The 27,336-nt window shown below is 53.9% G+C and overlaps 1 protein-coding gene across 1 annotated transcript in view; it reads right to left on the bottom strand.

Annotated features, from left to right (window-relative positions):
- AACS (acetoacetyl-CoA synthetase) overlaps positions 1–27,098 on the bottom strand; it is a 43,688-nt gene extending 16,590 nt beyond the window's left edge. The window contains exons 1-9 of the mRNA XM_045535029.1: positions 26,960–27,098; positions 23,642–23,745; positions 22,540–22,660; positions 20,633–20,746; positions 17,349–17,446; positions 11,306–11,420; positions 10,983–11,064; positions 7,820–7,967; positions 2,064–2,144 (exon numbers count right to left, since the gene is read on the bottom strand). Coding sequence (XP_045390985.1) covers positions 2,064–2,144; positions 7,820–7,967; positions 10,983–11,064; positions 11,306–11,420; positions 17,349–17,446; positions 20,633–20,746; positions 22,540–22,660; positions 23,642–23,745; positions 26,960–27,092 — 996 coding nt within the window. The 5' untranslated portion in view covers positions 27,093–27,098. The remainder of the gene's footprint in view (positions 1–2,063; positions 2,145–7,819; positions 7,968–10,982; positions 11,065–11,305; positions 11,421–17,348; positions 17,447–20,632; positions 20,747–22,539; positions 22,661–23,641; positions 23,746–26,959) is intronic.
- Between the last annotated feature and the right edge of the window lie 238 nt (positions 27,099–27,336).

Here is a 27,336-nt window from a genome sequence, read left to right as displayed (position 1 = left end):
GACTGAAACGCCTGCTGACACTGCGGAGCACACACACGACTGAACACTACACACTAATTAGCTGCCCCACATAAAACATCATGTATGTTAACACACGTGGCACCAGCAACACTCAGAAGTCAGCCACTAAAAACAAAGCGGTCTGGATGGGTGGGAACAGTCTCCAAGTCGTACTGTTAGTGCAAGACAAGGACGGCAGAGCGTGTGCGGTGTGGCCCATTAGCATAAAGGAAAGGACACAGACGCACATCCGCCCTAAGACCTAGAAAGGCACTGGTCTGTGCCACAGGCAGACGTATATGACGGTGACCGACGTGGTTGCCTCTGGGCCCTGGAAGACACGGACCTGTCACCACATGTCCTGTCACTGCTGCTTGGAATTTTTACCATATGCAAGTAGATTTAAATTTTTTTTAATTTGACTTGAAAATGTTGGTTTAATATAAATGTTTTTAAAAGCCAAGAAGGTGCAGACATGTTCCAGCAAGATTCTCGATGCTGGAGGACAAAAAGAGCACCCCAACCCCACCAGGCAAGCAAGCAGGACCGGGGGGTGCCCCCGCCTGAGAAGACTGGAGCAGATGTCACTGGGGCATCCTGGACCCCCCCACACCCCCGAGGTCAGGATCTCAGGAGGTGGGACCAGGGGGCCACGTGAGGAAGCACCCCAAGTGGTCCCCATACGGCCCTGAGTAGGAGCCCCCAGACAAGAGCTCACAGGACAGACAGTAAAATCTAATGGGCAGGCAGAACACAGTGCCAAGTGAGCAGGTCACCTGTGGCATGAGTGACAGGGTTTGGCCTGTGTAGGCAACCCATGCCTCCCCCTTTCCAAGCTCAGCCAAGGGCTGTCCCCCACCTGAATGGGCTACAGGGATCCAAACCTGATACCCCTCGGAGACCCACCGGCACCTCCCTCCCCGTGAGCACCACACACAAAGGTGGGGGGCGCAGGGAGTGCAGGCTGAAGTCACAATTTAGTTGGGCTGCTTTTTGAACAGGTGGTAATGTCCCTGTTGAATTTCTTTTATTAAAGAATTACTCCTCAGAGAACAAGCCAGCGGCCGGAAGCCCCGAGCAGCACAGCATTCCTGGCCACCTCACTGTCCACCAAAGCTGTCAGGTCAGTAAAGGACACAGCACAGGCCTGGCCCAGGCTGGGGGACACTTGAAACAACTGCCACCACTTGCTCCCTGGACAGATCTACCCACCCAGTCCTTTGCGGGCAGGATGCTTCCAGTAAAAGTAAAATAAATGCCTTTGAGAAAATTGCTCCAAATTTTTGAGTTCTTCCCATTGTGTATTTCTTCTCACTACAAAACCCTGTCATTTTCAACTGCCGTGTCGCAGGGAGGACGCTGAGTCCTGCACCACTGGAGCTGCAGGGGGCTTGCTGCAGTCAGTCAGGACACTGCACCGATGCTGACTCCCTGGGCTCCCTGCCCTGAGGTTCCTGGGAAAGGACACGGCCTGCAGGGACCCCAGGTGGTGGCCCGGCAGGCGTTGTTGGGAAGGGGGGTGGGGGCGGTGAGAGCAAATCCCTGGAGCTGAAAGAAACTCAAATCATTTGGCTCAAGCCCCTTAATCCACAGCCGGGCACAGAGAGCGTGGAGTTGCCTGCCCACAGCCACACACCAAGAGCCACCGAGGGTCCCCTCCCATGTCTGTGTGCAGTCCCGGGGGGCCCAGCCATCAGCCTCACAGGTCAGGAATGAGCCCCCAGCACTCTGCTTCCTTTAAAAACTCAGTACAAAAGCATCATCTAGGAAATGTAGCTAGATTGTTCCAGAACCTCTTGATATTTGCAGTCTTGGAAAAAGCCAATTTTGAGTTCTCCTTTGGGGTAAAACACACTTCCTTTAACTTGTCCTAAACGTTCATCTCTCGGCATTCGACAAGGACGGGAGTCCCTCCAGCACGTGAACTCAATTCTGGTTTAACGACGCATGACAGGGAGGTGCAGTGGGGCCGGGAGCACGTCCTGTCCTGCCCCGCGGTCCCGGCAGCGCCCGACAGGGGGAGGGGCCCGCCCCGACACCCGCTCCCGCAGGACGCCCCTTACCGTGGTGTAGTACAGGAGCACGTCGCCGCCCGCCATGTCGCCGTGAAGCAGGTGCTCCTTCAGGTGCTGGATGAGGGTGCCCTGGGGGGGAGACAAGGGTGAAGCGGCTGCTCCCGTGAGACGCGCTCGTACGAGGGCACAGGCGCCCCTCGGACACTCTGCCGGAAGAACCCCGAGCACGCCCCCCTCTTCTTTCCCAGAGGCAGCGGACTACGGAGCCCCCGCCTTGGTGAGTGACCCTCCCGAGCCGCTCTGCCGCCTGACACCCGAGTGCGGCTCACGGCATGGAGAGGAAGACCCTGGCGCGCTCCCGCCTGCCTCGAGCTCTCCATGCCCGAGCCAGCAAGGGCACCACAGAGACCCACCAACTTCACGCAGAAGAGGGGGGACCCTTGCTGACAGGAGAGTCAAAATTAAAGAGCAAAAGAACGAGGTTCAGCACAAACAGCAGGGTGAGACTGTCGCCAGGCCTCACGCCCACCTGCGAGGCTCGATCTGAACTCAGGGACACCTCCACTCCGGGGTAGCATGAGTCCCCCTCCCAGCTAAGACGCCTGATCAGACCCCCTCCCTCCATCCCACCCCAACACTTTCTGTTACTTTCCAATTTTAGTGTTTACTGGGCAATACATTTGCATGGTCCAAATCTCCAAAGCTGCAGAGCCCAACCCTGGGCCGTGGCCCAGTACCCGTTCCAAGCCTGTTAGGAACCGGGCCAAGCATCGCTGCCTGAGCTCTGCCCCCAACAGCCCCCGAGTCCATGGAAAAATTGTCTTCCGTGAAGCTGAGGAACCAGCCACACAGCGTTTACAGCCGCTCCCCATCGCTCACATCACCGCCTGAGCTCCACTCCCTGGGTCCATGGAAAAATAAGCTTCCATGAAACTTGCCCCTGGTGCCAAAGCAGTTGGGGACTGCTGCTCTAAAGCATACACTGTGAAAGCCTTCCTCTCTTCCCACCCTGCAGCCAGCTCTCCCCAGAGGCAGCCAGTGTTAGAAGGGTCCTGTGTGTGTTTCCAGGTATAACCCTTGTCTATACCAGCATAAATGTATTTACACCTTTTTTTTTTTTTTTTGACACACAGTCCTGCACATTGCCTTTTCCACCTAACACACCTTGGAGATCTTTATCAGTGCACAGAGAGCTCCCTTGTGGGGTTTTGTTTTGTTTACAGCAATATAGTCTTCCACTGCCCTGAACCCACTCGTTCCAAGCAACTCTGTGTTTGCCTGGCGGCTGGCAGGGAGGACAGACATTTCTCACCACTGAGCACAGTCCAGAGAGCAGAGCCAGTGGCCCCCACACCAGCCACTTCGCACTCTCAGCCTCAGTGTTCTCATCTTTACAATGGATCTCACACAAGACCCTTAGGACAGGCAGGGACGCTGCCCCTCCAGTGCATGGAAGGGGCAAAGCCAGCCTGTGGCCCCATCACTGCCCTCAGCCTGGGCCACAGGTGTGAACCCCTGGCTGTTGAGAAACCACTGGGGCTGGAACAAGGACCATGTATTAAAAATGAGGCTTGGCTGGGTGCAGTGGCTCAGGGCTGTGACCCCAGCACCTTGGGAGGCCCAGGTGGGAGCCCGGGAGTTCGAGGCTGTAGTGAGCTATGATTGGGCCACTGCACTCCAGCCTGGGTGACAGAGTGAGACCCTGTCTCTAAAAACAAAAGCCACCAGCCTTTACAACCCTCCACGCACCCATGGGAAATATGTTCAAAAGCCTTGGAGGGACAGGACATTCCTCTGGGTCCCCGTTGTGAGGGTGACAGCCTCACCCAGCCCGGGCACTCACAGGCTTCCACGGAAAGTTCCGTAACATGCTGTTCTCACGCAGAGCAGGTGGGCAATAGCTTGGGGATGACCAACTTTTCAGGAACTCTTTCTACGAATGAAATCTGTACACAACAAATCCGTTTAAAGGACAAGGAACTCTCGATGTGAACCTGTGGCAAACCCCCTTCCCTTTTTTATTTTCCCCACTTAAAATCAGTATTTAATCTAAATCTGCACCTTCGCCCATATGGTCCGCCGTACGCACGGCAGATCTGTGAGCCCACGTCGTGCATTTGTTCCTTATCCTCATCTTCTCAGATGGCACCAAACAAGCCAGGCTTTGCTTCTCTCTCAAGAATTTCTCTGCAGGAATCTTAACAATTCGCATGGACAGTTTTCCCCTTAATTCTTACATATTCACGGCCAAGTCTGAATGCCTCTCCTGAGGGTTACGAAGCTTAAACAGCATGGTTTCCCGGGTCTCAAGCAAGAGAGTAATTTAATTTAAAAGAAGAGACAGGAAAGCTGTTTCCTGAGACCCTTCATAGACTTACAAAACACAAACCAACAAACCAGTGACACAACTACCCCCCCATCGCCCTAGTAAACCTAGAACCGTAGTAAGTAACCCGACCGCTGTGGCCTGACTCACCTTGCTGTTTTTAAGTTTTATTGTCAAGATAACTCCTGAGAACAAGCAAGATGCTTAGTCACTTCTCTGGAGATGCAAGAGCCCAGTTGAGATAGAATAAATGTAATTTTTCCTGATTTTTCCACACTCTAAATATACCAGGCACGATCATTTTATGAGCAAACTACATTATATCTAATACATTTTTATGTTCCTCTCCTTAAAAAATGACATTCACTATGCAGAAAGCACTAAAAATAAAAGTACAGTTATACATTTCAATTTCTCCTAAAATGTCTTGTTTGGCCACATACACCCCCGTCCCTGTCTGCAAGGCTCCTAAAAATGCTCATCTCTGTGGCCCGTTAACAGACCTGTGGCCAGGTGACCAGGCCACCCTCCACAGGGAAAACCGGATTCCAATACCACCTTGGACGTCGAACACACCCCAGGCTTGATTTAATAAAATGGGATGACACCTGAACAGCGAGGACAACACACTGCCTACTAAAAGGCACCTCAGTCCGGCCAGTGTCACTTCTAGAAAGAAAGCCTTTGCCCCCCACCCCCACCCCGTTCTCCCTCCCTCCCTGAGGTTTCTGGAGAACCACTCAGGGTGCCCAGCAGGCGCCCGGCCCGCAGCTCTCTCTCACGCCTGCAAGCAGACCTTCGGGGACTCCAAACGCAGGTAATGACGGAGCCGCGCTAACGCCTTCCAACGCCTTCCCAAGTTCTGATGGAAGTCCTCTGTGACAAGCAGTCTAAAGCTTTAACATGATTCCAATGTAAATGTCTCCTTTTTTGTAGAAGGGATTCAAATGGCTTCTAGGTACAGAGAACATCTGTAAAAGCTACATGAGCTAGAGGTAAGAGAAACTGTATATTTCCTCTCCAAATACCACCATCTTGTCGGGCAAAAGCTAGCAAGCTGTTTGGGAACACGAGGTTCCTCCACTGGGGTAACTGTCTTCTTCCCAGCTGGGGGAGAAAAAGCAGCGATTACAAGGTTGGACCAAGATACTGCAGATTTTTCTCCTCCCTCTAGGCCAAGCCAACTGAGGGGAAAACTGAACAACTAGGTACAGAGGGGGCTGGAGAGCTGGCCGGGCAGGAAGCCCAGAGCCATTTGAGCAGAGCCACGGCCGGGAGGAAGGATTCTCTCCCACCCTGAAGGGGTCTGACTCCAAGGTAAGGATTTAACCCGAGTCAGAAAGACGCCCTCTCATCAAGTTCAGGAGCAGAGGAGGATTAGAGGAAATAAGATGCGACCTAGTGGAACCACAAAAATGAAATAAACTGACACGGGGTACCCTCCCATACGATGTGCTGAGAAGGACACTGCATCACTTCCATGGTGTTCCTACCCACACTGCATAATCTGGATCTAATTATGAGAAAACACTGGACAAACCCAGCAAAAGCCATTCTGCAAAACCAGGAACCTGGACGCTTCAAAAACGTCAGTATCTTGAAAGACAAAGAAAGGCTGAGGGACTGCTCTGGATGGAAAGAGATTAAAGAAGCCACATGCGGGGGCTCATGCCTGTAATCCTAACACTTCAGGAGGCCGAGACAGAAGGATTGCCTGAGGCTGGGAGTTCCAGACCACCCTGAGCAAGAGCAAGACCTCATCTCTGCAAAAAATAGAAAAATTAGCCAGGCGTAGTGGTGCACGCCTGTAGTCCCAGCTACTCGGGAGGCTGAGGCAGGAGGATGGCTTGAGCCCAGGAGATGGAGGTTGCAGTGAGCTGTGATAGCCCAGGTGACAGAGTGAGACCATGTCTCAAAAAAAAAAGAGAGGGAGGAATTAAAGAGACATAACAACTGATGCAATGGAGCCTGAACTGCTAGGATGTTGTTGGAAAACTGGCAACGTTTGCGTATTAGATGACAGTATTGCAACAACGTCCACTTCCCTGAATTTGATGAGTGTGCTACACTTCTGTAAGAGAATGTTCTTCTCCCTGGGAGATACATGGTGAAATATTAAGGGGTAGAAGATCATTATGGCTGCAATTTACTCTCAGCTGGTTTAGTAAAAAGCACAACAATAATGTGTCTGTATACACAGAGAGAAATAAAGCAAAAGAGCCTTTTAGGAAATGTTAAAAATGGATGTTGAAGATGTTAAAAGAGAATATTGACAACAGATGAATCTAGCCGAAGGGTATGATGGAGTTTATCATAGTATTCTTGCAACTTTTCTATAGGTTCTATAGGTAGTTTATTCCTTCAAAAATAAAAGGTTAAAAGTCACTGCTCTATATTATAAAATCTGCTTAGTAGTAATGTATTATTTCAGGTGCTTTAACAAAGTTAGACCTTGGATGAAATAAGAAAAATAAAAAGCAGGTGTTATGGGCTCAATTGTGTCCCCCCAAAATTCATGTGTTGAAACCCTAATCCCCATTATCTCAGAATGTGACTATATTTGAATGCAGGACCTATAAAAGGGTGAATAAGTCAAAACGAGGCCATGAGGGAGGGCCCCGATCCAGTCTGACTTGTGTCCTTCTAAGAGGAGGAAGCTTGGACATACAGAGACACCAGGGCTGTCCCAGGAAAGACCGTGGGAGGACACAGCAAGCAGGCGGCTGTCCACAAGCCTAGGAGAGAGGCCTCAGGATAAACCAACTCTGCCAATACCTTGACCTTGACCTTCAGCCTGCAGAACTGAAAAAATAAACGACTGCTGTTTAAGCCATACAGCCTGTGGTATCGCTATGGCTGCAGCCCTGACAGGCTAACAGCGCAGGGAGCTCTTCCTCACGCCGTCGGATGTAAGTTTTGCGATGCCCCCAGCACGTGCACACGTCTGCACTCACCACGTAACGACAGCTCCGGGAAACAGCACCCACACCTCTTACGACTGACACGCTGATACCTCTATTCGCAGCTATTCTCACTCATCCTTTTTATTTTTCTTCCTTTACTATGTTTTCGGTTTCATTTAGTTGTTGTCGTTTCTATGATTCATTCTTTTTAAAACGCAGGCGGGCCATCCACTGAGTTCAGAATCCCCTAAGGGTCCAGACCTGCAGGATGGAGGCTGCTGGCTCAGCCACTGCGTCCCTGCCCTGGTGACATGGTGCTACGCAGGTGGCCTCCACACCTGTCATGGTGGTGGCAGGTACCACCACAGTCCCCAGAACAGCAGCTCTCCATCAACCCGGACCCAGTTCTAGATGTCCACACGGCACCCCGTTTGGGGAGAGAGGCTGCACGCTGGCATCGCCAGGCATGGAGTGTCGCTGGATGACTCGGACGCCCCCATCACCAGCCGGGAGCCCCCTCAGAGCAAACACACGACAGCAACGCGAGGCCCAGCGGAGCCTCCAGGGAGACCTACCCCGGCAGAATGCACCAAGCACTTGGGCGCGCCCGTGGTGCCCGAAGAGAACATGATGAACAGGGGGTGGCTGAAGGGCAGTTGCTCGAACTCCAGCTGCGGGGCGTGGTCGCCAGAGCCGCCGGCAAGGAAGTCATCCAGGAACACGCTGCGGGCAGGAACACAAGGGGAACCAGCAGTGAACCTTCCAGAATGCTGGACTAGATGTGGCCCGTGCACTCCCCCCCAAGTCCTACCAACAATGAAAGCCCGGATTTCCGGGAGACCCTGGCATGATCTGGAAGCTTTCTGGGAGGGAGGGGGGAAGTCAAATCTCAGGGATTGAAGCTAACTGAAGGGAAACGCACTGCACGAGTGAAGGTTTCAAATTGCTTTATTTGGGCAAACGCTGGAAGGAGGCTTTGGAAATGGCGTTGAGTCTTCTGAGCCCACCTCTTCGTTCACTGTTCATCACCTGATCAGCAAAGCCTTGTTTCCAACCACGGCCCAAAGGGGAGCACTGAGCAAGGGGGTCTGAATTAGGATGACCCCCTCCTGCATCAACGAGCCCTTCACACATGGGGCCACTGTCCCAAAGCCACAGCTCAACCACAGAGAACTGCTAGGCAAGTATCTGTGTTACCACTAATTCACTATATCCTGAGGTTTACAATAGCAAGACACAAATATTTGCCCAAGAACAAATAAAATCAATCCCAGTTATTGGCTGTCACCTAAGAAATCTGCCCCGCCTCACCCCAAAGCTGACAGAAAGCACCAACAACCTGCCAAGGGGCAACGCAAACAGGAGGTTTGTGTTCTGAGCTAGAACCAGCAGCAGGAGCTGCAAAGCCGTCTCGGGAAGGGTGGTCTTGCTGTTTTGAGCTCAGCAGAAACACCAATCCCCAAACACCGGCCCCACACCGTTTTCTGACAAATGGAACTTTCTCTCTTTCAAGGAAGGAGGTGGGACGAGTTAAACTGAGCCTGCAGCGATCTGCTGAGGGCAATTACCCTGAAACACAAAGGCGCGCACACTGAAAGGAAGAATTTTGCCGTCTTGCATGGGAAGGCCTCCTGAAAGGTGAGGAACTGTCCTGGGGGAGAGACAGGGGTTTAAAAAGGGCGTCCAGAATAATCCAACCCTGGGCGGTAAACAACGAGCGTCATATTCACCGAGGAACTTCACGGCCAGCGAAAGCCCCACCCCCACCCCCACTGCGCATCCCGCTTGCATCAAGTGCCACAGAAAAACCTTTTCTTTCAAATGATCTGTCAGTCACAGTAAATCACGATTACTTTCGTTGCTCTTCAAATAACGAAAAGCCCAAAGGGCGGCTCCCGCCCACTGTCCTCTGTGGACGGGCACGTCCGCATTTTCGGTTTATCTGTGGCCTCCAGCAATGGAAAGATGAACTGTGGCGGGATCTGGTTGCCAGGGCTTAACGAGCGGCACTTCTGTGTGGCACAAAGCTAAATGAAGTGGCTGATGCTATGCCACTAGATGCCCCCGTTTCGTGTCACTTACTGATGAACACAGAGAAACAAAGCTGGCCACCACGGGGCTGGCAGACCCCGACTGGTTTCCCTCCCAGCCTCTGTCAATAAAAGCCTGGGCGCTAAATCCAAGGTTGCACGACACAGACCAGCGCTCTGTCACCTGGTGGCAGCAGGGTTCCCACAGACCACAGGGACGAGCACCTGGGCCTGCCCGCGAAGGCTCTGCGCGTCCCACCTCGGATGCTCCAGGGGACAGAGCCCACCGCAGCCTCACAGCACAGACAGTACTGCTGGGGGCTGCCTGCGTGCCCTCTGCTCAACACCAGCTCCTGCCACCCTCACAGCCAGCTGTGCGGAAGGTACCGCCCCCACTTGGAGAAGCCACGGCACAGAGAGGTTAATCACTTGCACAGGGTCACACAGCTGAGATCTGAGCCCAAGAAGTCTGGCTTCCAAGACTGAGGCCCTGGCCAAACCGACACTTTGCTTGCAGCACCCTTTGTCCCCTGGAATCCTGGCACACGCAGCTGTCCCCAGACCCTGCTCATTCCGCAAGGCCACCTCAGAGGCCACCTCCCCAGGCCCCACAGAGAGGCCACCAGGCCCTGCTCTCAACTGCTGGGCACTTCCCTTCCCTCCCACTCAGTGGTCACGGCTCACCCTCCCTGCAGGCGAGTGTCACCTCTCCAACCACCCTGCAAGCCCCGGAGGCCAGGACATACGCCTGGTGCCTCTCGGTGCCCCCAGAGAGCACCCTGATGCGTGGTGGTTAGAATAAGCCACACATCAGCTACCGTGGGCCTGAATAAAAAGGGCTCTGCAATCCCCTCCCGTCCTCCGCCTTGCTGCCCACGTGGGCACGAGGATGCCCTCCGTGTCCCTACAGCCCCTCTCACCAGCCTCCGTGGGCCACTCACGAGGCTCTTCTCAGCGGCCCAGACCCGACACTCAGGGGAAGGCTTCCCTGCCAGGGTAAACACCCGATCCCCCAACCCTCTCCCCACAACTGTTTCAGGAAAGATTAAAGGAGGATAATGCCAAGAACTTTGGGGACAGATTCAACTTTGACCAAACCATAAGCCATTTCCTTAATTTCTATTCAAAATTGAGATGTTCACAATTCTATTTGGTACTCAAGCCATGTGCCTTATCAGTTTACAGATGTCAGAAAAGCAAAGGAAGGTGTCTTTAGCAAGCGGGAACACACACAGGTTCTAAAAGGGGAAAATACACACGTGTGTACCTGCATGCACATATAAATATTACACATGTACATACGTGTGCATGTGTGCACATACCCATGTGTACTGTGTGTGCGCATGTGTCTGCACTTGCACCCACGTATGCGCATGCATGTACACGTGAGTGTCAATGCTGAACTGTGTGGCCGGTGCAGGGAGGACTGGCCCCATCCAAGCTCTCCACGTCAAAGGGACACGAGACAGGAGTGAGGACTCCTGGGACCTCTTCTGTTCCCCCTGCTCGTTCCCTGTGTGGCCTTGGGACATTCGCTCTGGGGCCTCAGGTGCTCCACCTGCAAAATGATCATTTTAACTAAAACCAACTCCACTCCTAAAATGCTGTGACCGACTCCAAGTGGGAAGACCCGCAGAGGCCCACTTCCCGGCGGGATTCGCGTGGCTTCCCCATGGGCCTGCGCACGCGAGTGTGGCTGGCTCTTTACCTGTTTGGAATCTTGGAAATGTCAATCTTCTCTCTGCAGGCGACATAAGGAATCACCACCACTTTTTTCAAGTCTGGCAGTCCTGGAAGGTAGGTAGGGCAGGAGAAAGCACAAGGTTACAGGGCAAAGATACTTAGTTGCTGATTTTTTTTTTTTTTTGTTAACAAAACGTAACAGGATCTAGGGTGGGGACTGCACAGGGGTTTTGTAGCTTGCAGCACCCAAGGGCGCAGGCGCACAAACACACACACACACACACACACACACACACACACACACACACACACTGGCCGTGCCCACCCGAAGCTGTAAGGGCCACACACCTTTAACCACCTGCTGCAGCTTCTCCACGTGGCTGTGCTCTTTGCCATTATAGACAACGGCCTCCACCGAGAAGATGAGCTTCGGCTGAATTTGAGAAAACCGGTCCAGGACACCCTGAAAGTGGGAGGAAAAAGTCATCATTGATCATCCAAAAGGCAAAAGCCTTCAGCAGCCAGTGGGACCACCACGTACGAGCCACGGTCCTGTGTCCCCAGCACCCGTGGCCAATATAGAAAGCCAATCAAAGCATGAAGCATGACCTGCATCTGATAAACCACCACCGTGCCAAGGAAGGGGTCACTACTGAGAAACACCAAAAGGATTCATAGACATACAGTGAAATGGGAAGATGACAGAGCGCGTATCTGCAGTACCAAAAAGATTGCCCACTTTAGAGAAAGAGCCTTTTAACATGGCTCCTCTAACATGTACAACACAAGATTCACCTTCCAAAAAGGCAACTATAGCACTACAAAGTGGTCCCAATATTTTGTTGTTTTTGTTTTTGTTTCTTTGAGACAGAGTCTCAGAGTGCCGTGGCGTCAGCCTAGCTCACAGCAACCTCAAACTCCTGGGCTCAAGTGATCTTCCTGCCTCAGCCTCCCGAGTAGCTGGGACTACAGGTACTCACCACCATGCCCAGCTAATTTTTCTATTTTTAGTAGAGATGGGATCTCAATCTTGCTCAGGCTGGTCTTGAACTCCTGACCTCAAGTGATCTGCCTCGGCCTCCCAGAGTGCTGGGATTACAGGCGTGAGCCACCGCACCCAATCCCATTATTTTGGTTCTTTGAATCTTCAATTAAAGTGGAACCTGAATCCTCCAACTGGTACATCTTTGCCAGCCAAAGGCATAGCCCTGCACACGTGTACACTAGTTAACAGCCCATTTTCAATGCCAGGCTCACCTGCCTATGTACCTGCCTATATTGCACATGGCATCTGCCGTCCCGCCAAGGGTACCTCTTTCCTAAAAGAAGAGATTCCTCCCATGTAGGTCACACGGCTCATCTCTGGAACTAATGTGAGCCACAAGTGTGGCCTCGTGACACACTTTGAAGCTCCCTGAGTGCTAGTCCCAGCCGTAACAGATGGAAGCCCTCTAAGACAGGGTCTCTGTTCAGTTCCCCTTCCAGCCATCCTCACGTGACAGGATTTTTATCCACAAACGCGCTGTTCCCTTGTACGCCAGCTGGATGGGAGAGGCTCAAGATGAACGCCCAGGGCTGCTCCGAGGGCGCACACGGCGATCCCGGAACCTCCGGGTAAGGACCTGACAGGGCAGGGGTTCTCTACCCTGGCTGGTATTACAGCCACCCGAGGTGGGACTATTAAGTTAATTAAGCTCATTAGGATAACTAATTAGCTGGTGTGGAGTGGGCCAGGTGGTTGTCTCCAGAGCTCCCAGGTGACTGCCGGCTGGGGAGGAGGAGCCCCCGCTCAGCAGGAGTCTAAGCAGCAGCTCCAAGTGCACCAGGCGGCACCATCAGCATCACCTGGGCCCCGCCAGGCCTAATGAACCGGAAACTCTGCGGGGGGCACAGGGGCAGCAATCTGTTTGCAACAGCCCTCCAGATGATCCTGAGGTATGATAAAATTGCAGCATCTCTGGGCAAAAAAGCTCAAGGATTGAGCGTTTACTTTCAACGCTGCCCAATTTTCCAAATGAGAAGCTGCATTAGCAGAAGCGCGGGGGGTAGAGAACATTTTTTATTCCACCTACTAGGTGCCAGGCACTGCTCCAGAGAAACACACAGACAGGGTTCCTACTTCCCGAAACACGCGATCTACCAGAAACACGGCAGGAAAGCAATTAAAGTGTTATTGTTTTCCATTTCCAATTGTTTTCGGTGAACTACACTCGCAGCTTAGGAAGTCCAGGAAAAGAAAAGAAAGGAAGGAATGAAGGCCATAAGGAAAAACTAATGATGGATTTGATCAGCAAAACCGAAATCTTTTTGCCCAATAAAATGAGCTTCTTGACAAATATGATCAAGAAAAAAGATAACACTGGCCGGGCGCAGTGGCTACGCCTGTATCCCAGTACCCTGGGAGGCCGAGGCAGGGAGTTCCAGTCAAGCCCGGGCAACACAGCGAGACCTCGTCTTTATGAAAAAGCCAAAAAGAGAGAAAAAAAAAAAAAAAAAGGCCGAGCATAGTGACATGTGCCTGTAGTTCCAGCTACTGGGGAGCCTGAGGCAGGAGGATCACTGAAACCCAGGAGTTTGAGGTTGCTGTGAGCTATGATGATGCCACTGCACTCCAGCCTGGGCAACAGAGCAAGACCCTGTCTTAAAAAAAAAAAGATTCAAGAAGTGGGGAAGTGGTAGAACCCCTAAAGAGACATCGGCCCACCTCCTAACACAGACACCACGGTGAGCAGCACTGCAGGGCAGGCCACCAAATCTCCTGAACTAGAACATCCCTTCTACATAAACCACTACAGAAGGCAGAAAAGGACAGAAAATCCACAGACTAAAAAGATTACAGAGCGATGTTACTACACTAACACACTAAAGGGAGGGGGGAAAAAATCACATGATCATCTTGAGGCTTTAAACAAAATGCAACACCCTTTCTGCCCAACACTCACAGGCTGTTTTCTACTGCTCCTTGCGGCCCGCATTGCTGCAGAGGTGGCTGCAGACAGCCACGAGGTGGTCCCTCCAGGAGCCTGCACCAGCGGCACCCCCGCCCTGCCAGCACTGACACCGCAGCCCAGGGTGGCCCTCCTCGGGTCTGACTCTGACGCTGACGCACACCTGCCCAAAACCGCCGGAAGGCAAGTGAGGACGCCAGAAACGGACTTTCCTGGCACCAAACCCTTCTGGGTTTCTGCATGTCCCACCTCCCCCTCCTTTCCAGACTTCTACGAGCAGGAGAGACCAGGATGGACGCACCCAGGAAAGGGGCTTCCGCCTTCCAGACCAGCACCCCAACAGCTCACGCCAGCCTGGGAAACCTCGCCCTGTTCCCAGCACCCAGATGTGCCCTCGGGAAGCCAGAGCAGCTCTTCCCTAAAGGACACCACATCCCACTTCCCCAAGCACATGCACAACGGCTTCCCAGAATTACTTATGTCCCAGGAGAGCCAGCCCTAGTTGGGACAAGGTAAACTTGTCACTCCATTTATTTCTGAGACTGTCTCTATGCAAATATTGAGGTAACAGATTTACCCCTTACCCCTCCAGCACCTGGCTCCTTCCAGCCTGAGTCACCCTTTGCAAAGCGGGTCCCAACACTCCAGGACGCCTAAGCTGCCTCACCCACCCATAAAGGGGCCTTTCCAGACCTTTGCCGCAGTGAGCATACAAACCACAAATGGCATGTCTATACGGGCACCTTCTCTGTGCCCAGGATCCTAAGATGGAATGAGAGCCCTTGGTGTCGCTGGGAAGAAATCATTGCCAGTAAAAATACCCACCATTCACCGAGTGCTTACTATGTGCCAGGTGCCACTGTAAGCTCATTAGAGGCACTGGCTCGTCTGACCTTCACGGGCCTAAGAGAGGCGAATGTTATTAGCTCCATATCCCTGATGAGACAGGAACTGGGTAGGTAATTTGCCCAAAGCCTGGAAACCAGCCAGTGGCACAACTGGGACGGCAGCCGGGCCAGCCTGGCTTGGGCGCTGGCTCCACCGAGACTCGCGCGGTGCGTGGGAGCGGACACCAGAAGGACAGCAGAGTAGAATCAGGCGCTGAGACACCCGGACAGACAGAATAAAGCATCTCGGAGCACTGGCCCAGCACACGAGGTGGCAGCAAACTCAGGGTGAAAGGACCCAGCCTGCCAGGGATCTGGGGCTCCAATGGCACAGACGTGACCCCAGTCACACTGACAGTGACCAGACTGCAGAGACAAGTGTTTCAGAATCAGAGGTCTGGGCCCTAATACCGTGAAAAGGCTGAGGTCCCAGGACAAGGCTGAAGTCTTCCTGGTGCAGAGCCAGGGGCAAGACCTCTGAGCATTCGAAACCGGCTGCCAGCCCGGCCCTGCCCCGGAGCTGCCCGAGAACTGCTTTCATGTCGCAGTGAAACAAACACACCTATGATCGTCCCTCTGACCTGAATACGGTGCTTAGCAACCAATCAAGCGTTGAAACCCACAGCCAGTGTTGAATCATGCGGACAGCCACCCACCGGGAGAAGAGCTGCTGTCCTATTTACAAACACACACACACACACACACACACACACACACACACACGGCCACCTGAAAATGCTTTAGAAGGATGAGGGGCTGCAGGCTGGGCCCTCAGGCGTGCGGCTGTCAGAGGGTGGCCTCCGCTAACATCTTTGAAAATGCCAAAGGCTCAAAGGTAAACAGTGAAACAAAGAAAAAAACCAACAAGCTCGAAAAACTTGGAGACCCATGATGAGGCTAGAAGGTTGGGAACCCCAAGGACAGAGCACTTCCCCTGCCTGGCGATGCCCTCGGAGCCCAGATGAGTCAATAAGACAAGCTGAGACTCCCAGGCAGCCAGCAGGGGTGGGGGGCAGGGACAGGGCAGGGGTAAAGCACAGGGTGATGATGGAAGCCAGAAACTCGTCCCCCAGCATCGCCAAGGAGACGGATGCCCCAGCCCTCGCTGCACAGCCCACCACAGACTGTGGCAGCACAACAGAGAGGGTCCCTTGGGCACCCGGCCTGGCCAGGCGAGGACAGGTAACTACGCTGTCTGCGGACAGGTGCATCCACCTGTCAGGAGGCCCCGCCCCTGTATCTGTAAAACACCTGCTTAATAACCCTCCGCGCAGGAGGCACGGGCTCCAGCACTAACTTCAGAGCCCACAGCAACTGGCCCCATGGTAAAGAGATCTGTCCCATGTCCTCGTTCAGCTCACAGGCACCGGGTGTCCTGTCCGTACAAGCGGGCGCTGTGCCACGTGTCAGCCACATGGCCTCCCACGCGGGGTGAGCAGCAGAACTGCGGGTAACGCCTGCCATGAAGCCACCAAGCGCTGATGCACCCCCTTCAAACGTGTAACACTGGATCTCACACACACACACACACACACACACACACACACACACACACACACGTCTCCGGCAGGACGGAGAGAGGACACTACACCTCGGTCACCAACCTAATAAGACCAAATCGTCTTAGCAGGAAGGCATTTGGCCTTGTCGCTTTCTGACCCTGAGACACAGCCCACAGCGCCTGGGAAGATTCTCTTCCCAGAAGCAGCTGAAGCCGGCGGGTGACAGAGCCATGCTGCCATCTAGTGCACAAGTCGGTGGCCAGCACCTCGTGCTCCGGAGCAGCTCCCAAGACCCCTGGCCCAGCCCCAAGCCAGAGGACGAATGGTGCCTGCCGCAGAGCCACACGCCAGCACTGGGTCCTCCCAAGACAGGCAGAACCTGCTAGACTGCAGCCGGCCGGGAGTGGCATTTGCACAGGACGATGGCCCAGCCAGCCTGGGTGCAGCCGTGAGAACAGGCTACAGGCTGGCAGCCGCTGCGGAGGGGAGGTGTCCCCTTCCCCCTCCCCCGGCTTCAGCTGCCACCAAAGGCCAGTGCCACGAGCTCTGCTGTCCCCTGGGAGGCCGTGACCACCCTCCCAGAGCACACGCCCACACAGCAGAGCACGGTCCGAAGGAGGGAAGGAAACAGCAGGAATCGGTGCGAGGAGGTCCCTGGGGAACTTCTGTGAGCAACAGTGTGAGCGCAAATCTGGAGAGCCGTCCTCAGAGGATGAACGTTTAGGAAACCCCATGTGGTCCCTAAGTCACAGGTGAGGAAGACAAGGCCTAACGACACTGACCCCTGCTGCACACACCACCCACCAAGGTCACCCATAACCACAGCGGGGACGTTAGGACCACTTGAAAGGAAGGAAGAACCAGTTTGCCTTTAAATTTAAAATCAACATGCAGCTCCTTCTGCTCTTTCTCTCCGTTACTCCCGTCCCCGGCCAGGGCGATGGGAGGTCATTGTGACGCTGCCGCACAGCCCCCCAGGAACTCCACCCGCGGCTGCCCCTGCCCAGGACACTGCCGGGCACAGTCCCCCACTCCGCTGGGGACCCAGACTCACGTTCACACCGAAGTCCGGGGATGTGGAGCTCCAGATGGCGCCGATGCTCGCCGCGGCCAGCATGGCTTCCACCGCGTGCTCGCTGTTGGGCAGATAACCTGCAGGAAGGATACAGAAAGGCTCAGGCTCGGGGTGTACTGGGGGCAGCAACTTTGAGGGGTTCCTCTGAGAGCCTGGGCCAGAGTCAGAGCAAGGCGGGGAGGCTGGCTTGACCTCCCCAAGGATCATGGCCACCCCATCCGCTCACCCAAATCGCCTGTCACCAGCCTGTCCACTCCCCATCGCCCCCATCCTGGTCCATTCTCTAATCCAGCCCTGTCCTCCCGGCCTCTGCTCCCCTCCCCCTATGGGACCTGGTCACAACAGCCTCCTCTCAGTTCTGCAGTTGCTCTAGCTCCTCCTGCCGCAGGGCCTTTGTACACATTGTCTGCCCTCCCCCAACCCTCTTCCACACACACCAGCCTTCTCCACTCCACACACGCTCAGCTCCTAACTCGAACTGAACTTCCACAGGGAGGCCTTCTCCACAGCCATCTCGCTCCTCCCCCTGCCCCTTCCCCATGAGTTCATGTCCCCCACTAGTCACCTGCAAAACACATCGTATTTCTCCCTTGCCAAACTCACCATAACTGCAAATGAATAATCACCTGCGTAACTGGAGGTTTAATATCTGGTTCTCACATGGGGGGTTGGCACTTTGCCTGTCTTGTTCTTTTACTTCGTTTGTGTCCTATCAGGGCCCTCAGATATTTGCTGGCTGGTGGACAGATGGATGGAGGATAGATGGATGGATGGATGGATGGATGGAAGGAAGGATAGCTGGGAGGATGGAGAGGAGGAGGAGGGAGCGAAGAACACTGCAGCGCAGTCGAGAGCCACAGACCAGCTGGTGAGGGCAGACGAGGTGCCCAGGCCCTCTGTCCGCTGGCTTTCATGACAACAGAGGCAGAGAACACTTATGGCCGAGAGATGATGCTCAATTAAGCAGATCACTGTAAACACTCCAAAGGAAAAGACCTGGGCACAAGGCATTAGAGAGCAGAAGGGCCATGGCCAAAGCCTCACCTGAGCAAGGTGCAGCTCCCAGGTGATTGCCAGGGCTCCCCGGACAGCCCTCTCCCTCTCCCCCACCGCAGCTTGTACTTCTGTTTCTTTGGATTCAAACGCATTTCCCCTGCTAGGCCACAAGCACCCCGGGGCACAGGGGTGGAGAATTCCACCGTCCACTTAGCCTGGGGCTCTGCCTGCATCTGGCAGACGCTGGGCCCAAGGACTGTGCTGAGTCTGCCGTACACCACAGCGTCTCAGCAGTGTCATCCCCAGGGCAGAGCGGGACTCACTGCCCGGCAGGCTGCGAGACCCAGCTGACTCCGTGGTGACTGACCAGCGGTGAGGGCCAGCCCTTCTCCCCAGGCACATTCCCTAGTGTCCTCTCCTGGGAACACAGTCCCCAGCCCTCGTGATGACGGTCAGGGCAGACTGCGACCCGAGCCGGGATCCTCAAAAAGCCCCTCAAAGCAAGCGGAGCCCAAAGCCACCTCCCCAGCATCCCCTGCTCTGTTTCTCCTTCTCTCCAAAACGTTTGCTCTAAAAAGAGATTTTAAAAAATGAAAATTGGAGAGTAGAGCCTTTTACATTTCTTTGCTAGCCCTTAAAAGAGAACAGATTAAATTGGGCCAAGAAGGATCCAAGAAAAGTGAGGTTTCAACCTCAAAAATGCCTTTTCCAATCACCGGCCCAGTCCTCATACTCATTCATTTGATAAATATTTATTAGGTGCCAACTACATGCCAGGCACTCTTCACACACGGAGAAGCAGACGGCAGAAGACAGAGCCCAGCCTCCAGCAGTAGAAGACACACGCGACACAAACGCACACAGGGCCCCGTGGCGCCAGGTGGGCGTGAGGACTGCAAGGAAAAGTAAAGCAGGTGCAGGGAGAGGTGACGGCTTTTCCGAAGCTAACCAGGGCTGGCCTCTGAGGCGGCAGTGTCTAGGCGGAGACCTCGACAAAGCGGGGTGAACCCTAAGGACATGCAGAACATTCCATCAAGGGCTGAGACGGGAGGTCACCTCACATGTCCCTTTGTATTTGACCCCTTCCTAGCCAACCAAAATGTGGATATGTTGAGCACTAACTCCGGGACAGTTCTGTTACCTGAGGAGACGTGGGGGCCGCTGCCCACAGGATTCTAGGTGCAGCCATTCACTGCGTGTCACATGACAAGGCCACCCAGCTCCTCCTCCCTCTCTGCAAACGAGCTGCAATTTGCAGTGAGTTCCCTTGGGAGAGGCACACCCCTGCCAAACACCGAGGTTCCGACGCCCCAGCCCCTGGCCGGCAGCTTCTCCTGTGGCCCTTGCCCCATTCTGGGGGTAGGCGGAGGGTGGCAAGCGCCCTGAGTACCAGGGCTGCTTGGGGAAGTCACCCACCCTGTCTGCACCTGCCCCTCCCTGCGGTGCACCCACCCCCATTGGAATGAACTTGAGTTCCTTGGGGCAAAGAACAGGGGCATTTACAAGACTTCAGATTTTTTTCCAGAAGTCAAGGTGAAAGGAAAACTGTAAGAAAAACACCTAATGTGTTTTCAGGAGGAAATCGTTACTCGCTACCTGAGGGAACAAAAAGGGGGCCAAGGGAGGGAGAGTGACTGGACCTCAGGCCTCACAGTCACCGTCAGCCGACTCCAGCCCTGGCTCCTTCTGAAGCAACAGTCCCCAAACAGGGCTGCAGCCCAAGTGTTTGGCGGGTCCTGCTCCCCACTTCCTACCTTCTTTGGGTTCTATACACTTTCCTTCCCTTGCTTTGGGGTTTGGGGGGGAAGGGTAATCAGAACAGACAAAGTATCAGGAAGCTCTACGCAGAGCAGGTGACAGTGGACAAGGCCCTGGGGCCAGTCTGGGGCGCCAGCCCCACCTCCTGCCCACAGAGCTCCTATCACCCCTGCAGACACCTCCCTCTCACTAGCCCCCGGGCCTTTGCACAGCTGTCTCTGCTGCCTGGACTGCCCCTCCCTCTCCCAACTAGTCTTGACTGCACACCCTTGATGTTCTTGGAATTATTTTAGGCTCTAGGACAAAGCAGGGAACAAAACAAAAAAAATTCCTGCCTTTGCAGAACAGGGTACTCTTCCAACAGTTTTCCTTGGACCAGTCGAAGTCCTCCAAGGTTTTACATAATATAACATGGCTCCGCCTTATTCAAAAGTCATCTCCACCTTCGGAGCCATTCATTCTGCCTTGGTCTCCCCACCCAAACCATCGTAAGCACCAGAAACACTCACCGACGACCCGATCCCCTCTCTTCACACCCATCTTCCTCATTGCTGCAGCAAACAAGGCCACCTGCTGCCTCAACTCTTCAAAAGTCACCTTCACAATCTCCTCTTTGCCTTCCCCTAGGAAGAAAGAAAAATGACAAGTCGTACACAGATCATCCCAAGATGACAGGTTCCAAATCACGGACACCGAATGAAAAATCTCAGCGGTCTCAGCGCAGGTTACCAACCTGTGCCCAGGGAAAATGTCCCACAGAAGCAGGGATGCGAAACAAGACACAGGTCAACTCAACTTTATGGAAAAGAAAGGCTGCGTGAAAATCAGCCTTTGAAAGGCACTAACAACATCTGCCATTTAAACATTTCCTACTGGGGCTGGGTGCAGTGGCTCACACAGGTAACCCCAGCACTTCGGGAGGCAGAGGCAGGAGGACCCTTTGCTCCCAGGAGTTCGAGGCTGCAGTGAGCTGTGATCACACCTCTGGGCAACAGTGGGAGACCCTGTCTCTTAAAAAAAAAAAAAGATTTTCTGTTGGGAATGCTTTTATTAAGCGAAGAATCCTTTGATTTAGGTTGTGGGTATTTTTTTTATTTTGAAGTAATTCTAGATTCACAGGAAGTTGGAAAGACAGCACAGAGGTTCCAGGTTCCCTCCACCCGGCTTCCGCAGCGGTTACAACAGCGAAGCCAGGAAACGCCATGGAAACATGTGTCTCCTACCCAGGTGTGCCCAAGGCCGGCGTCTGAAGGTTCACCCAGACGTGCTGTGGGCACACTTCATTTGACACAACTGGCACGCTCCTGACTGTAAACCGAGTCCTGTTCTGAAACATAGGGAGGGAACTCCCTCTACTTGAAGAATTTACAGAAGTCCTGGAAGGAATGTCCTCATTCATCCGCTTTTATGAAGCTGGGACTTAATACCACGGTTTTGATAAAAGCATGGCACCACTTGAGGACAGCTCCACAAGCCCCAAAATCTTACACACGAGCGTCCCTGCCACAGGTCAGAGGGATGACCCTGGGGGACCCAGAGGCGGAGCCCGGGCAGCCTCCTGCGTCAGACTCTGCTTTCCCACGATGCTATCCCTGGGCTCCCCAGCCCTGTCGGCCCCCCCAACTGTCCTCACACCCCCGCTTGCTCTCCCTCTGCCTGGGCCCCCCTCCCCGCACCTCTGCATGACTCACTTGCTCTTATTCAAGCTCCAGCTGGAATCTCACCTCCTCCAAACAGGCTTCCCCAGCGGCCCCACCTAAAACAGCTCTGTGCCCCACCCCTCAGCTCTTTCCCATTACGGTGCTTTATCTGTTCTTCCAAGTGCTAAGAGCCATCTGGAATATTATTATGGATATTTTCTTACTTACTGTTGCCCCCCACCCCCTGAACGTCAGCCTCTCGAGAGCAGGGAGCTATCTGTCCCATTCGACGCAGTGTCCCCAGCCCCCTGCATGGGGGAGGCGGCTAATGCAGATGGGAGGAACAAGTGAATGGACAGAAGGATGCGTGGCAATGCACATGTCCCCTCAGCAAGAGACAGAGCACTAGCGTAACATGCCAGGCCACTCGTCCGCTCGGCCTTAACTATATCAAAGCTAAGAACCAGGTAAAAGAGTAAAATGATCCTAAACAGCCCAACTACTACATAAAGACGACGCTCCATGGTTCTTAACCAGGGAGGAGCATCAGAAGCATCTGTGGGCTTTAAAAATTCATGCGAGCCTGGGTCCCACGCCTGGGGGACGTGTTCCAGCAAATCGCAGTGAAAACTGGGCAGCTAGGATTTTAAAAGCTGCACACGGGCTCTTGGTCCTTCCCAAGGTGGCAGGGAAGCCCTTGGCTCGGGAGCCTCCCCAAATAGGTGGCCCTGCATGTGTGCACCATCTAGAACTGTCAATGTGTCATCAGGACTCACTTGCAACATAAAGGGCAACTTTGTCATTCTCCTTGTGCCGCAGGAGGTTTTCTGCGTAGTTGAGACGACTGCCTTTGAACCACTCGGGGACGTCTGCGATTCCTTTCGAGGTGTCCACGACCTATAGGGAACAACGGCAAACGAAGATACACACGTACCTGAGAGATCTTCACCACAAATAAATAACAGTGAGTCTGCCGCCCAGGTAGCCAGCTAACTCACTGGCCCAGACCATTATTAATCATTTTACAGACTGAACTTTGAACTAGCTAGCCTAAAGGCTTGAAACTGAAAATGGAAATATTAATACCTGCCAAGGGAAAACAACCGGCTCCTGTAATTTGCTCTTTCAACCAATATTTACTAAGCACCTACTTCGGGAGAGATACTGAAGACAAAGGAGACATTTGCTCAACGTGCTGGGCTCTGACCAGACAGGCGAAACCAGGAGATCGAGTGCCAGACACCACCTGCCCCTCCTCCAGATTTTCTGGAAGTTTGACCCCGCTCACTTCCTCGGGGTGCTGGAACCTTGATTTTTATTCTCAAAGTGCCCACAGATCAATCTTTCAGAATGGTTTTCCCCAAAATGACAGTAAATTATACTTTGAGTAACAGGACTCCCTTTCCCCAGATATTTATTGATTTACAGTGTAAGGAGTTGAAAATGTTCTCTAAAATGCAGGTTAAAAAAAATCACAAAACTACTGATAGTTCAAAAAACAACAATGTAATTGTACTTAATACCACTGAACTGTACACTTCAAAAGGATTAAGATGGTAAATTTTATGTTATGTGTATTTTACCATAATTAAACATTTTTTTTTAAAAATCTACTACTAAGGGTCCTACTACTTAGTGCTGAGGATCACTCGAGCTCCCAGGACGGCGCCTGGGGTCTACCTGCAACAGAGGATCCACAGACTGCAAGGTCTCAATGGGGTCCATGATAATTTAGTGCCCAGTTCTCTAGGCCAATGACTTTTTCCTGTCAATATGAGGTTGCAAAAGGAGATATGATTCAGTATTCCCCAAAATTAACATTTCACTTTGAAACACAGCCACAGAAAAAGATAACACACAAGGAAAACCTCTCCTTACCTCATCATACATTCGTGAGAAGACAATTCCACTGAATTTCCAGAACTCTGCCCAGAAGTCTGAATATGACTCAACTGACCAATGGTACAAGTCATCGTAATTCTCTAAAAATAAAATAAAATGGCACACAGCTCAGACAGACGTCAGAAGGGAAGTCTTAGCAGTTCAATCGTATTATGGACACACCTTAGGAGTGGCAGGGACGTCTGGGCAGTTCAAAAACATGGATGAGGAATGGTCTGGTGGGGAGGAGAGCTTGATTTTTGTTGATGCAAACCCACCACCACTGGGCCACAAAAGCATCAAGGCAGTGATTTCATGTCTTAACCACTAAGAACATGGACTCTGGGGCCGGGCACAGTAGGAGCACTCTGGGAGGCCGAGGCAGGAGGATTGCTTGAGATCAAGAGTTTGAGGTTGCTGCGAGCTAGGCTGATGCCACGGCACTCACTCTAGCCCAGGCAACAAAGCGAGACTCTGTATGTATGTCTGTATGCATGTATGTATGAATAAATAAATAAGCAGACTAACTTGTGGTGCTATCTCTGCATGGGGAACCTTCTCCCCCAACTCCACTGAGCCATCAGAGAACAGGGACTGAGCCTTCTATTTGTTGGCAAACTCTATCCCAGCTACGTGCACACAGAGTAGACTTGCAGTTTGTGGTAGACACTTGGCACAGTCCTCTAATAGAGCATGTTCTTTGAAGCTGGTGCCACCTCTCTGATCCCTAATTATAGAGGGCTGGTACATTCAGTGTGTCCCCTGAAGCCTTGCGAAAGAGACCTGGAATCCCATGCTTATGTGCTGGGCTGGAGCCGCAGGCTGCACCTGAGGAGGGCTGCTCCGGACCGCCCCTGAGCCCTGCGTGGGTGTGCAGGGAAGCCTCAGGTGAGTTTGGCTGGAAGCAGTGACAGGAACAAAGCGACCTATGGCTCTGGTAGTGGAAAAGAGTACATGCAACACCACAGGGCCCTGCACCTCCTGAAATGCAGGCATACAGAACTACCGTCAACCTTTGGGAAGATGGGCTCACAGAGGGGTGGGCAGGGTGGGGAACACCCCTCTCTCCCTCCCTCCCTGCACCCTCCAGGGCTGGAGCAAGGCTGATGGGGCATGTGAGCATGTGTGTCTTGCTCTCTGTGCACATCCAGTCAATACAGTATACCGGCTACAAGCAAGCCACTGTCAGGGACACACAGGGTACAAGTCCACGGGTGCTGTCTTCAAGCAGTAAGAATGCTCACAAATACACAAAAAAGCAAGGCAGCAAAGCCTGAATTACATACACTTGGTGAGCAGAGGAAAAGGGAAAATATTCAAAGAAAATAGTCAAACAGAAGGTAGCATTTGAGAGTTGGATCTTAAAGCAAAGCCCAAAACCCCCAAGGCCAGGCACATGAAAGAGGGAAGCAGGTGGAAGTTCACCATCAGGAGTGGTAAGAGGGGGAAAAAACAACAAATGAGCTCTAAACACCGCCCCAAACTCCCGCCGATTGCTGCCACATGGGAACACAGAGCCAGTTGCAGGCCTTGGGGTTTTCAGAAGTTGGAAAGTTTCCATTTCATGTGCGGCCTCCCGACTTGTAAACGCAGGCAACTCAACAGTGTGCCTGCAGATCAAACCCGGCCCAGGGGCCCCCAGTCTGAGAGCCTTGAAGGAGGGAGAGGAGTTCAGCAGGTGCGGGTGCAGAGCTGAGCACTGGGCCTGACCAGCTCGTGTCACCCTCACACCCACCCAACAACACAGGTCCTCTTGTTATGCATGTTGTACAGAAGAAGAAACTGAGGCACGGGGAGATTGGATGACCTCCTCCCGATCACACAGCTAGCAAGCGGTGGAGCTGGTGCAACATCCAGGCAGTCGGATGACAGATCCCTTCTCTTCTCCACCTCCCATGGAGGAAGGAGGTTTCGCCCACTGCACAGGGCTGCCCTTACGGGAAATTATTTGGGGACATCAGGGCAAGACAAGCACCAGGAGATCAGTATTACATTATTGCTGGCAGAGGAAACAGATGGCATCAAGGCAAGGTGACACAGAAGAAGAATGTAACCCCACAACCCAGCCCCCTGGTTCTTCCTAGAGGTCAAGGCTCTTCTTCCCACATCCAGCACGATTTATCAACTAGCCTGGAAGCCCTGAGAGTAACAAGACACACCCCAAGTGAGAGGGAGCGGGGAGACTCGGCACAAGCTCCACCATGCTGTGGCAGCCTGGAAGCTGCCAGGTGGCAGTTTGCAACTCTGTGGTCAACAAGGAACCATCGAAAACATCTGAGCCAAGGAGTGACAAAGACAGACCTGTGCTCCAACATCACTCTGGCAAGACAAGCAGGGTGTAGTGGAGGTGGCAGGGCAGAAAAGCAGGAAGTTGAAAAACCAACCACTGTTGGGAGAGGAGGGAAGGAGGCCCCAGAACCCTGGCATGGGGCTGCAAAGGGCAGATGCAGGAAAGCCGTGTCACCGAGGCAGGTTCCCGGTGCAGGCCAGATGACTCGGGTCTCCATTTGTGTGGGGATGACCAAGGACAGTGATGCCACCAATAGAAACAAGGGGGTCCCTGCAGCAGGCTGAGAGGTAAGAAGGGGAGAAGGCAGCTGTGATGAGTTGAAATCTCTGAGGAACGCAGCGGAGGCGGGGTGGGGCAGGCGGAGCAGGTAGCCGCACAAGCCGGCTGGGGCTCAGGGAAGAGCACGTGGAATGTTCCTCTCCCAGAGAGGTGGTTTCTGAGGGCCAAGGCGGTGGCTGGAAGGAGGGTCCTTGGCCAGGTTCTGCTCAGGGGCTGGCCGTGTAAACACAATGGGAAGGGCTCCCACCTGACCATCACTCCAGGCGCTGGCCTCTCGCAGGAGCCGCGTGGGGGCAGCGCACGGTACTGTGAGCTGGCAAGGGACCCCCACAAGTCAGCAAGGCCCTATGTCCTGGGGGAAGCCCCCACTGGCTGGAGGCCAAGACAGCAGGGAGCCCCTTACAAGTAGGAAACCCCAGCACGGGACCTCACAGCCACCAGCAGGGCTGCCACCTCCAGAGGGGTGACCCTCCCAGGGAGAGGGCGACCCCCACATGCAACCGAGATGCTGCAGTCCGGAGATGCTGCATAGGGGTGACGCCCCCCACAGACAGGGAGGCAAAACCCCAGTGAGACGGTCCCCATGTCAAGTGTCTGCCCCAACCCAGCAACAGAAACGGGACATCAGGATGCCACCCCAAAACTAGGAGGGTCCTGGCAGCGACGCCCGGGAGGAGGGACCCTCCCGTCCCCAGGAAGGTCACCCCGCCCCGACAGGTGGCCCCGGCCGCGCGCCCCGCGCTCACCCAGCGCCCGGCCGCAGGCGGCGCCCACGGCCGCCCGGAAGCGGTCCATCTGCGTGCGCTTCTTGCTGTCCGGCCGCCACATCACCTGGCTCTCCACGATCTCCTCCTGCACGGCCCGCGTCTCCTCGGACATGGCTGCGGCGAGGTCGGGGCCGCAGGCTGCAGCACCACGGCGCCGAGCGCGCGACTGAGCGGGAGCCCGCGCCGCCGCCCTCCGCGGGACACCCGGCAGGCCCCGCCCCCCTTCGGACCCGCCTCCTGTAACCCTCCGCCGCGCCGGCCTCGCAAAGGAGTGCTTGCCGCGCCGGGACTCGAACCGGCGGTCGGAGGCGGGACGGACTGCGCAGGCGCGGTGGGCTCCGGCTCCCCGACCTCAC

The sequence above is a fragment of the Lemur catta genome, chromosome 21 (genome assembly GCF_020740605.2).
Source record: "Lemur catta isolate mLemCat1 chromosome 21, mLemCat1.pri, whole genome shotgun sequence".
Classification (NCBI taxonomy): domain Eukaryota; kingdom Metazoa; phylum Chordata; class Mammalia; order Primates; family Lemuridae; genus Lemur; species Lemur catta.
This window is presented reverse-complemented; position numbering and strand designations above follow the sequence as displayed.